This window comes from Mytilus edulis, chromosome 6 (genome assembly GCF_963676685.1).
Source record: "Mytilus edulis chromosome 6, xbMytEdul2.2, whole genome shotgun sequence".
In the NCBI taxonomy this organism is placed as follows: Eukaryota; Metazoa; Mollusca; class Bivalvia; order Mytilida; family Mytilidae; genus Mytilus; species Mytilus edulis.
The window spans coordinates 88,985,751-88,998,431 of record NC_092349.1 but is presented as its reverse complement, the minus strand read 5'-3'; the positions used below and the strand labels follow the sequence as shown (position 1 = coordinate 88,998,431).

General features: G+C 33.5%; 1 protein-coding gene across 6 annotated transcripts in view; it reads left to right on the top strand.

Moving 5' to 3' along the window:
• LOC139528823 (helicase domino-like) overlaps positions 1–12,681 on the top strand; it is a 79,149-nt gene that overhangs the window by 35,490 nt on the left and 30,978 nt on the right. For all 6 annotated transcript variants that reach the window (XM_071325038.1, XM_071325037.1, XM_071325036.1 and 3 more), the window contains 7 exons: positions 1,283–1,534; positions 2,215–2,351; positions 2,788–2,974; positions 4,892–5,086; positions 5,883–5,931; positions 10,396–10,539; positions 10,931–11,035. In XM_071325038.1, the coding sequence (XP_071181139.1) occupies positions 1,283–1,534; positions 2,215–2,351; positions 2,788–2,974; positions 4,892–5,086; positions 5,883–5,931; positions 10,396–10,539; positions 10,931–11,035 (1,069 nt within the window). The remainder of the gene's footprint in view (positions 1–1,282; positions 1,535–2,214; positions 2,352–2,787; positions 2,975–4,891; positions 5,087–5,882; positions 5,932–10,395; positions 10,540–10,930; positions 11,036–12,681) is intronic.

The window sequence follows — 12,681 nt, the reverse complement described above, 5'->3', positions numbered from 1 at the left end:
AGGACCTTGTGGTCTAATTTGAAATATTTAAATTCAAACAGCATGGAACTTTTAACTAAGTCAATTGCTAATAAATCGGATTTTACAAAATAAAAAGAATACATTTACATAAAAATCTGTAAATGATTGTTCGCATGTTAAAAGCATGGGTTTTTTTTATAAAAAATCTGTTCTAGCTATTAGAACCTGTTTTCTGTCTGAAAACATGTGCAAGATCCCTTTTCACAACCAACCAGGAACAAGTTTCTAAATTGGGTACCAAGAGAGGGTATACCAAAGTACTATTTAAAACGCTTCATTTGTCAAGTTCAGTGGTATTGAAGTGTCCTGTCATAGTAGACACAATGCATGCTAACGTTAACCTTATAAATTGCTTTAAAAAGATAATTTAACTACATTAAAAAAAAAAAAAAATCACAAAAAAATGTGTAAGCCATTGCTCACATGTTGAAAGCTAGCTATTAGTTCTTGTGTTCTGTCTGAAAACATGCATAAAGTCCCTATCTCACAACCAACCAGGAACAAGTTTCTAAATTGGGTACCAAGAGAGGGTATAGAAAGGTACTATTTAAAACGCTTCATTTGTCCAGTTCAGTGGTATTGAAGTGTCCTGTCATAGTAAACACACATAGCATGCTAACAAGGACCATTTGGACTTTTATAATTGAAATATTTCAATCAAAACAGCTTCCATCCATTAACTATGTAAAATTGAGAATGGAAATGGGGAATGTGCCAAAGAGACAACAACCCGACCATAGAAAAAAAACAACAGCAGAAGGTCACCAACAGGTCTTCAATGTAGCGAGAAATTCCCGCACCCGGAGGCGTCCTTCAACTGGCCCCTAAACAAATATATACTAGTTATGTAATTGCTAATAAATCAGATTTAACCTTAAAATTCTTAACCTTACTACATTAAAAAAATTTACATTCACATAAAAATCTGTAAACAATTGTTCACATGTTGAAAGCTAGTTATTAGAACTTGTTTTCTGTCTGAAAACATGTGCAAAATCCCTTTTCACAACCAACCAGGAACAAGTTTCTAAATTGGGTACCAAGAGAGGGTATACAAAAGTACTATTTAAAACGCTTCATTTGTCCAGTTCAGTGGTATTGAAGTGTCCTGTCATAGTAGACATACATTGTGGAGTAGAATAAGATAATTAAATTAAAAAAATTAAAGAGCCCTGTTATAGTGAACAGATTTTGTTATTGTCAAGTGTAGAACAAGATGTTGTTGATTGATTTAATATAAGTTAAATGTTATATATTCCAGGCTCAGAACATCAAGAATTTTAAATCCCAAAGATGGCAGATGTTGTTAAACTTCTCAAGTCAGCGGCGACTCCTTTTGACTGGTACCCCTCTACAGAACAGTTTGATGGAGTTGTGGTCCTTGATGCATTTCCTTATGCCCCATGTATTCCAGTCACATAAAGAATTCAAGGAATGGTTTGCTAACCCATTAACTGGCATGATAGAAGGCAGTCATGAATACAATGAAAGTCTCATCAGAAGGCTACACAAGGTAAAATGTTATTCTATTATATATTGACAGAATTAAAAAAATATAAAAGGAGCTATCCGTTTTACAAGTTTACAAGGTTTAACAGGTGAAATGAATTGCCTGAATGTTTTAAATTGAACAGTTTATTTGTATAGTACACATTTTTCATTAGAAAGTTTTAGGAGTTCTACATTTTCTCTTTGAAACATTGATTAAAAGTATAATCAGCTGCTGTTGATTAAGATTTGACTTATTCTCCTGCTATGTTGTGGTTTACTGATGTTTTTTATGTAAACAAAGATATATTTTATCGAGGCAGTAAAGACGGAATATTGATAAATGTTGCGTATGAAAGTCCTCGTACATCAATGACTAACATCATCCATCAGATGCAGTATACTGTATCAGATCAGCAATGTTAGGTACATTTATGTCAGTCCGTCAAACTTTACATATGTCCCAGAATTGGTTTGTGAAATCATGTTTACCACTATCATTGTTATAAAACTTATACATAATGATTACTACCACAAAACACAGATCAAGTTCAACTTTGGGTAGCATCACTTTTACCATTCTTACCCTTTATATGCAAGCACATTGGCTGCATCCATGTTTGTCCCATGGACACATTCTCCACTTATTTCTGTTTAATATGTTATTGTATTGATATGCAAACTTACAAGATGACTTACTTACAGGTATTAAGGCCATTTTTATTGAGAAGATTAAAATGTGATGTTGAGAAACAGATGCCTAAGAAATTTGAACATGTTGTAATGTGTCACTTGTCCAAAAGACAGAGATACCTTTATGAAGATTTCATGTCTCAAGGAGCGTAAGTAATGTTTAGATAGGAGATTGATATCCATAAACATAAGCTGCATAAAAGCCTGCATTTTGTCCCTATGTTGTTGAATGTTTGATCATTCTAACTTGGTTCTAAAAAAAAAAAAATCTTGACAATGTATATTTTTTTTGAGGCAGTAAAGACGGAACATTGATAAATGTTGCGTATGAAAGTCCTCGTACATAACTACTAACATCATCCATCAGATGCAGTATACTGTATCAGATCAGCAATGTTAGTTACATGTGTTATGTCTGTCTATTTAAGTTATTATAGCTCTCTACTGGAGCAGCCAATTAAGAGGAAAATTTTGTGTCTGAAACGATTAATCTCCAGTCCGACAAGACAAGCCAGTATGATTTGAATAGCCATTTAAAATTAATTTTGTCCAGACAGCCATTTAATAACCTTTGTTTTATTTCAGAACAAGAGAAACTTTACAATCAGGACATTTTATGTCAGTCATCAATGTACTGATGCAGTTGAGAAAAGTCTGTAACCATCCAAGCTTGTTTGATCCACGACCAATTATTTCACCATTCCAGGCGGAGGGCATATGTTATCGTACATCTTCATGTGTTCTGAAGGTTTTAGAATATGATCCATTGAGGGTAAGCCATCACAGTAGTATGACCTGTCATAGAAATGCCCATAACCATTTGGAATTTCATGGGTTTTTCAAATACTTTCGAATTAAAAGTGGAGTTAGATTTGGCATGACAATGCATTGACTTATTTATGTAGACTTTTACTTAATGTACTATTAATGAAGATATACCGAAGTTTGATAGCATACTGGTGCTTACTATGAGCTAGTAATGTGAAAAACTATCGAACAGTAAAACTCTTATATAATCCGCTGAATGCAGTACACTGTATTAGGCCGCAATATCAGATACAAACTTAAAATTTTTAAGAAAAGATCTTCTGGATTTACATCTGCCCCTTTCTCTCTTGCTCAACATTTATGAGAAACTTGAGTCGAAACTTCTTTATACATGTCAAAGGGCTTCATCTGGTTATGCCTTACTTTGAGATATTATGTTTTCCTTGATTTATGACAGCTGATTTGTCAAAAACTAATATATATGTGTCGATGCAAATGATAAAATTATTATTTATACATTTATTTTAAAAAGTTCTACTTTGATATATGGCATAGAGCTTTATCTGTTAATTCTCTTCTGTGTGGTAGGATTTCAGTTCCTTTGAAGTTCTTTTACATGTTTGATAAAAACTTTTTTTCAAAGGTTTGTTCTGTCTTAATTTTCATCTTAGTCTTCCTCGCTTTTACTTTTATAAAAAGTTCATATTTACTGCAAATGACAACCAAAATTATTTTACTCTGAGGTATAATTTGTTAGTTAATTTTTGTTTGCATGTGCAATCTTACCTCATACTTTCTTTACTAATACTTTGTTATTGTATGAATAAATTTGAATATAAATAAGTCTTCTTGGAATGATGTGAAAATGGTATTTCGTCTCCTTTGATGATGCAAAGTAATAGATTGAAATTAGTAAAATGACAAATTATTAATTAGTAGCTATATGCATACTGATTGTCATTAAGAACATATATCGAGGTTTGATAGCATTCTAGTGCTTTATATGAGCTGGTGGTGTGAAAAACTCTCGAACAGTTAAGCTCTGATTTAATCCGCTAAATGCAGTAAACTGTATTAAGCCGCAAAATCAGATACAGATTTAAATCTATTGTTATAAGTACTGGTTTGTCTCGGTCCCTCACTCTTGCTGTCGACCAGTTGACATAGACTATAGTTTGTGACACTAGCCTCTTTCATGTTCTACTGGTTTATTGAAAACTTGTATCTATAAAATATTTGTTTTGTCATACATCTTTATGTCGGTCTTACTGCCATTTTAATCAGCTGACTTGCATTTCCAATAGCAATAGCTACAAACTTGAGCCAACACTTTTGAATTTTGATTTCATTAGTTTGTAATAGCTCAGTTTATCTTGTATGCATATATGTCCACTGTATTCTTAATCCAAAACATTTATCTTGAATGGAGGGAATCAATATTCACAAATTTTCTGATGATGAATGATCTCTATGTTATTGTGATTTTAGACTTAAATGCGATTTTAATTTTTACGATTTTCAGAAAACTCCTGTTTAATTCATATAAAATATTTAATATGCGAGTTTAAATTATTGCGTTTACAGCTCTGTCACATTTTTCACAATAATAAGAACCTCACATTAATTTCTGAATTTACAGTATTGAATATTAATATATGCAACAATGAAGATATACCGAAGTTTGATAGCATACTGGTGCTTACTATGAGCTAGTAATGTGAAAAACTATCGAACAGTAAAACTCTTATATAATCCGCTAAATGCAGTACACTGTATTCGGCCGCAATATCAGATACAAACCACAAATCAGAATGAATATGAATCTTAAGAGCGCACAGATAAAACAGTTTTATGTTCCTTTTGCTTTATTTTATAAATATGAATATAAGATTTAAAGATCTCCTTGTTATTATTCTTCTAGGATATTGACTTGTACAGTTTATACCCCAGCTTAGCTGACATGGAGATAAACCTACCAGCATTTGTTGCTCATAGAGTAAGGGGACTGCAAACAAGTAGAAAGTTGATTGAAGAAATAGATGATGTGGAGGAATGTGAACAACGACCAGTCCCAGGAAAACTTCAGCCTACCTCATTTCCAAGTGTCTTCCAACAGGTAACATGTTATAAAGAACTTATTTATTAGGCTTATGAACTTTGTCATTCTTTGGTTGGTTGGAGTTGTGTATACTTATACCTCACATCTACCTTTGTCCAAATGAATACAAAAAGTTGATAAAAGGTCGTGCATTACCATCTGTTTAATTGTTTTGACATCATTATCTATGATATTATGATACCCCAGCTTTAAAAAAGTTGGGGTACACTGTTTTACCTCTGACTTTCTGTCCATCCATTGAATATTTTTTGTTGCATCTTTCTTAGGAACTACATCATAAGGATTTCTGAAATTTATTTCAGGGTTGATATAATTCAGCCATACTGTGTGATGTTTTTTAAATTCATCAATTAACAACTTCCTGTTTACTATCAAGTATTTAGTCTAGGTATCATCAATGAGCAGTAGCTCAGTTTTGCTGGTTTAATCAGTAGATATGTACACACACTCATTAAGATGAGATATATCGAGGTTTGATAGCATTCTAGTGCTTTATATGAGCTGGTGGTGTGAAAAACTCTCGAACAATAAAACTCTTGATATAATCCGCTAAATGCAGTAAACTGTATTAAGCCGCAATATCAGATACAGACTTTAAATCTATTGTTAGAACTACTGGTTTACCTCTGCATAGGCAGGCACCAGTATTTCTGGAGACTATATTATGACCTAAAGATGCCATTGTAGTTTTTGTGTTGGGCTTCTGTCTCATTGAAGTATACTCTTATTCACATATATATATATGGATAATTAAACTGTTCAAAAGATTTTAAATGTGTTGTTTTTATTTCAGTGTGGAAGGTCTTCACCAGCAATTACAAGTACTGTAATGTCCAATGGTGGTAAGTTACTATTTTCTCTCTATTGGTTTTTGGGATACGATTGCTTTTAAGCAATCTGTAGACTTTTACCGTTGACTCAGGGCTCATTCCCTCACGTCAACCGTTTTATTCTAAACATTCAGCAACATCTCAGATTCTTATGATTGTCTTGCTTTAAAGGGTAAAAACAAGCAAAAGGATTGAACGTAAACAACTTTCCTGTAATGTTCTTCTCATAATCTTCATGATTGATTTTTCCCTTGACTTATATGCGAGTTTTTAACAACACGGAAAATCAGAATTAAGCAGTATTTATATTTAGTGTTTTTATAAATTTAGAAACACGTCAGAGGGAATTCCCCAGTTTTGATAAATGCGAGAGTTCTTTGAATCCGATAATTCTATTTCTGTAATATATGAACTGAAGTGGAGTTTTTCTATATTTTACCGTTATGAAACTGATACTGTACTCTCATGAAGAAATTGAGACTCATTCATCATATCATAAATTAAATAAACTTTCTTGTTCCAAATCGCAAGTCGTGGGTTTGTTTATGTATTAATGCGCATGCGTATAGTTTTCTTGATTTCAAGGGGTATCAGATTGAGTGGTTGTTCTGGATTCCCCGCTTATTAATTAATTTGAAACTCATTGGATTCTTTCTATGTCTGCCTGCTATTGAGGGTTTAATAATGTTGTTGCATAATTTAAAATCATATGCATCATTTAAATATAAAATCAATGAAGTTTTACCTATAACACCCCTTTAGCCGAAATGGAGTCTTCCATATTATCGTTTCGAGTTGTCTCCCTTTCAGAAGTATTTCCCGTCAAAATCGTCAAGAAAAAATTGACTCGTTAGATGTCGATAAACGTCGTATTATATTAAGAACGATCTCAATTTAAACAGAGGAGTGTGTACGGAAGGATTCATGCCCACTGACCCAAAGGAAATTAATAATTTAAGATTTAGAAATGGGGTTCCTCCTAGAATTAACGGTGATAAGATACGAAGTGAATAGTCCGAGATTACTGGGTACAAGTCAAATCGGCACCTGGTCAAATCGGCACCCATAGAAAAAGTCAAATCGGCACCTGGTTAAATCGGCATCTAGTCAAATCGGCACCTATTTAAAAGTCAATTCGACATCCAATAATATTTGATATAATATACGGGACTGGGAAATGGGGTTCCTCCTAGAATTAACGGTGATAAGATACGAAGTGAATTGTCCCGAGATTACTGGGTACAAGTCAAATCGGCACCTGGTTAAATCGGCAACTAGTCAAATCGACACCTATTTAAAATTCAATTCGGCATCCAATAATACTTGATATAATATATGGGACTGGGACTGTTTAAGTATACTAGCATAAAAGTCCCCCACGGTCCCAGCTTGTCTGGCAAATCAGCCGTCGGACATCAGAGTAATCTCGAACTATGAAGTGAAATACCTTCCCTCTCTCTCTCAGTGACTGCTGTGGAAAGTGAACTTGGAATTGATAGCACACAAATAAAACACAATAAGTACATTGCTCATACACTTGTATCTGGGATTAGCTATTTTTAAAGTTGAGTGACTATTCGGATTTATATTACCTTTGCATGTGCAGTTGAATTAGTTTTGAAAATAATACTATCCAGCTGTACCAGGCCTTGCGGTCATAAAACTATCGAGTCAGTTTTTTTGTACTCATACTCGAAAATCAACCAATGAAATTGCTTGATTTCTTGTTTCGAGCATGATTTTTGTGCTCCAAGCACCGAGCAAAGTTTTAAGCCTTCAAGGCCATAGTCCAAATAATTATGACGTCTTGGAAGGCTATTAGAATTTTTTTCTTTGAAGCCTTACTTCGACGTCGAAGTAAGGCGTCAAAGAAAAAAAAATATAATAGCCTTTCAAGACGTCATAATTATTTGGACTATCAAGGCCAGGGCTGCCAAAAATGTGTGAGACTCACGCATGTTCATGCTTTTTTGCAGCAGTATCCTTGGATCAATTTTTTCCTCTTTGATCTTTTCTATTTTGGCCAAATCTCACGAATTTGCTTAATGAAAAGTTGGCAGAACTGCTATACATGTGTCAATGAAAACTATATGGCAATCGTATCCCTCAGAGCTTTCTGCTCTTTGATTATGCCCACCTACGATAGTAGAGGGGCATTCTGTTTTCTGGTCTGTTCGTCCGTCTGTCCCGCTTAAGGTTAAAGTTTTTGGTCAAGGTAGTTTTTGATGAAGCTGTAGTCCAATCAACTTGAAACTTAGTACACATGTTGCTTATAATAGTTGTATGATCTTTCTAATTTTAATGCCAAATTAGAGTTTTTACCCCAATTTCATGGTCCACTGAACATTGAAAAGGATGGTGCGAGTGGGGCATCTGTGTATTTGGGACACATTCTTGTTGTATTTAATCTTACGAGGTGTAAGTATTAACACACAGTGAATAATACTGCTGTGGTATGAGCCATCTCGTACATTAAATCTAGTAACATACCACATCATGGCAGTATATAATGTACATGATTAAAAACTCTAGAACAGTTCAAGTCATTTCTATCTGATACTGTAATATCTGACTCAATGAGTTAAAAACATTTAGAAAAGTTCATGAAAAAATATCTTGGTAATAATCTAGAGATCATGCTTATGAACACATTTCATTCAATGTACTGTAACTGCACTTCATAAAACAGTGTTGGTTGTGACCTCATTCACAACCTTTTAAGCCTAGCATGAACATGATGACTGTCATTCCTTAAACCTTTCTTCCATGGACGAATAAAAAAAATGTAAATAGTTATAACCATAAATTTTTTGCAAGGTTAAATGACTTCAGTTTGTAAATGTGTTTTGTTAAACCTCGACCGTGCAAGACGGCCAAGACCCACCCTTATGGGTAGTTTCAAAAACCTAGTGTTTAGTTTTTTTCTGTATTTGAAAACAATGTATTTGATTTCAAAACTCGTATCCAAAGTTTTAGAATAGACTTGACATTATTAAAAAGTGCATCCTAAGCCTATTATTAACTGAATGACTATTTTGTACTAAACCTATTTAGGTTATACTAAGATATGTAATTCTTCTTGAATCTTACGAGGTGTAAGTATTAACACACAGTTAATAATACTGCTGTGGTATGAGCCATCTCGTACATTAAATCTAGTAACATACCACATCATGGCAGTATATAATGTACATGATTAAAAACTCTAGAACAGTTCAAACTTAATCCATCAGTACACCTATATCACCCATAAAAAGAGAAATTGGATGGTGCCATGGAGTATTTCCCTGAGACAAGAGAGATAACTATCCGATACTGTTAATTCAGAAATTATTGTGATTCTCACCTCACCCAGTTGCATTATTCGCAATAATTGTAAGACCGATAGAATGTCAAGATCTGTTTTCGATTGACAAATGTTTTGAAATATTCTAAAAATTGTCTCCAAGAATCATCTTCCTTATGGAGAATGCTTTGTAAATATTCTTGAAGAACAAAAAAAATGCTAAATGTTTGACAGTGGTGAAGCAGATGAGTTACACTTCTTTCTTAACTGTAACGTATACAACAGTATTCTTAAACTCTTTCTAAACCTCCATGCCTGACATGACTTTGACTTCTCAAACCTTTCATCCATTGGCAAATGGGGGGAAAAGTCCATTATAGAAATAACCATACAACTTTAACAAATGATTTAAAATGGACTTGCACTATTAAAAGTGCATCATAAACTTATTTAGCTGAATGAATGTATTTAATCCATTCTGGTTGAACTGATTGATAACTCTTACGAGGTGTAAGTATTAACACACAGTTAATAGTACTGCTATGGTATGAGCCATCTCGTACATAAAATCTAGTAACATACCACATCATGGCAGTATATAATGTACATGATTAAAAACTCTAGAACAGTTCAAGTCATTTCTATACCTATATCAATATTGCAAAAACATGTCTTGCATCTGTGTGGACTAGAGATTATTAGACCTTAAACATGTTCAGCTTTTCAATTGCTTATGTCTTAAACAATTTGAAAGACTGATAAAACGTCATAATCTGTGTTGGATTGACGTAAAAACCCAATTTTAAGTGGGAAAATATCTTTAAAAATTCTCAACCTTCATGCCTTACATGACTGACTTCTAAATCATTTCATCCATTGACAAATTCCAGGGAAAAATCCTTTATAGTAATTGAAAAGTGTATCATAAACTTAAGTATCTCAATGCATGTGATATGTCCATTCAGTTTGTACTATGATCGATGAATCTTACGAGGTGTAAGTATTAACACACAGTAATAGTACTGTTGTGGTATGAGCCATCTCGTACATAAAATCTAGTAACATACCACATCATGGCAGTATATAATGTACATGATTAAAAACTCTAGAACAGTTCTAACTTTGAATCTATTACTTAGTTTTAGGTGTTTCGAACGTGTTTGTCAATTTCATAGTACTTTGTATTTTAGGTTACCCTGCCTCCTCTGTTCCTGTGATGACACCCACTGTAACTACAGTATCTACACCAGGGTTGGTCACTGTGGCATCCAGTATGCCAGTCACAAGTGTGGTACAGACCAACAAACTACAGACAAAAGTGGTTCCTCAGTCTGGTAAGAATCACAAAGGATAAACATGCCCATGGAATTTATAATAATGCTTTACAGATTTACAAGTTTGTTTGGATGATAGGATCTGATCTAAGATAATTATATCCCTTTAAAACCTCTATCTGGATCTTATCTAAGATAATTATACCCCACTTTAAATTCTATTTATATAAGTCAGCTATGCCTTGCGATGGGTTTTCAGATTCATAACTTAACAACCATCTGTTTATCATCAAGTATTTGGGCTGGGTATCATTAGTGAGCAGTAACTCAGTTTCACTTGATTTTTCTGATATCACATTTCAATATTGTGAACATTAAAGGACATTTTTTTTTTAAATCTCGTGAAATAATGTGAAAAATTGATAGTAAAATGTTTGGGTTATTATTTTAGCTGGACAGACACCTGTTTCCACTCAGCCAATCACAGTACAGATACAACAGACTGACCAAGGGGCAAGACTGATGATACCTGCTGGACAGTTGTCTCAGTTACCTGGTAAATATACTATTAAATAATCAAAATAGGCTGTTGACCATCACTTACTGGGATTTACCCAACAAATTCTAAAGATTTACTAGAGAATTGTGAAGGCAGAGTAGAAATTTTTTGTTACAACAGGAACACTTGAATCTGAAGTACAAAACAATAAAACTTTAATTTGCTGTAAAAAAAAAACATAATAAAAGTAACAGTCAGTCTAACTATTTGGCCCAAGTCTCTGAAGGCTGTTCCAAAAATTAAAATAAATGTATGGGGAGATCGGAAGGCACTTTTCAATTAGACCCCACCATGCATTAGTTTTTAATTGGATATTTCCTTTAAATGTTTCTTAAAATAAACACCACCCATCAAATTTTAATAAAAGTGCCTTCTGACCCCATACAATTGATTCTGAAAAAGCTCTAATTTTAAAGATACCATAAAAGAATATCAAACAGAAAATTTTGAGGTTGTGACAATATGGAGTCAAGAGTCACCAGATGTGTAGATTGTTGCCACTTTGGTGCTAGTGATTTCCTACAATAAATCATGGCTTTATGCACTGAGTACTTGTTTTATCAGAGAAACTTGGTTACCTTAGCTTGGGACAGTTAATGTGTGAATAAAATTCATCACCCAAAAGACTTAAAAATTGGTTCATCCAGAATTTTATTTTTTACTTGCAACATTAAATCCAAGACCCATTGCATAATTAAATAGCATTTGGTTTATGTGTCAGTCCAGTACAAAAACCAGTTTATACACAGGTTTTGTTTTTGCCTATACATTTAATCCAAATTAAGCATCCATGTTAAAATCTGACTAAGCCTATATCTACTGCAAATCTTGGTAAAATACACATCAAAATTGTGAAGGGACATTACCAATCCATCATTATTTAACTTCATTAGGAGTTGTGAAAATCATACTAGTTTTAATGTCATAGTTGTTTTGATATGACTTAAAATTGTTATACTTCTGTAATTTTCAATTCATAATCATTTATTTTGTTGCTACTATTAAGGGTCTAGACTTGATCTTGTCCAAATAGATAGACATTTACCTTCCTCATCTTGATAAGAAATTAGAAAGAATATGAAAGTGAAGTCCAACATACTAATTGTTAAAACTATTAGTCTCTAAATATGGAGTCAAGAGTCACCAGATGTGTAGATTATTGCCACTTTGGTGCTAGTGATTTCCTACAGTAAATCATGGCTTTATGCACTGAGTTCTTGCTTTATCAGAGAAACTTGGTTACCTTAGCTTGGGACAGTTAATAAATAATAGAATGAATAAAATCCCTAGTCCGGTCAAACATAAGTCAAAAATAAGTTCTTCTTGCTTCTCCTTTAAGCATGCAGCATTTAGGAGTATGAGCAAAGACTGCTCTCTCTAGTCAGAATGTGTCCAGGCTTGCCATCATCAACATGTCCAGTTTCCTACAATAATTTGCATTATATGCACTGAGTACTTGCTTTATCAGAGATACCTTGGTTATACATGCTCTTCCCAGTTGGAATGTGTCTAGACAGGCCATCATCAAGATGTTGTCCTTTTTCCCTAAATAATTTGCTTGACAGTTCTCTGTATTACAATGCCCTAGTCATTGATTGTAACGAGTCGAGATTATAAGGCGAAATATTGGTAAATGTTTCGTA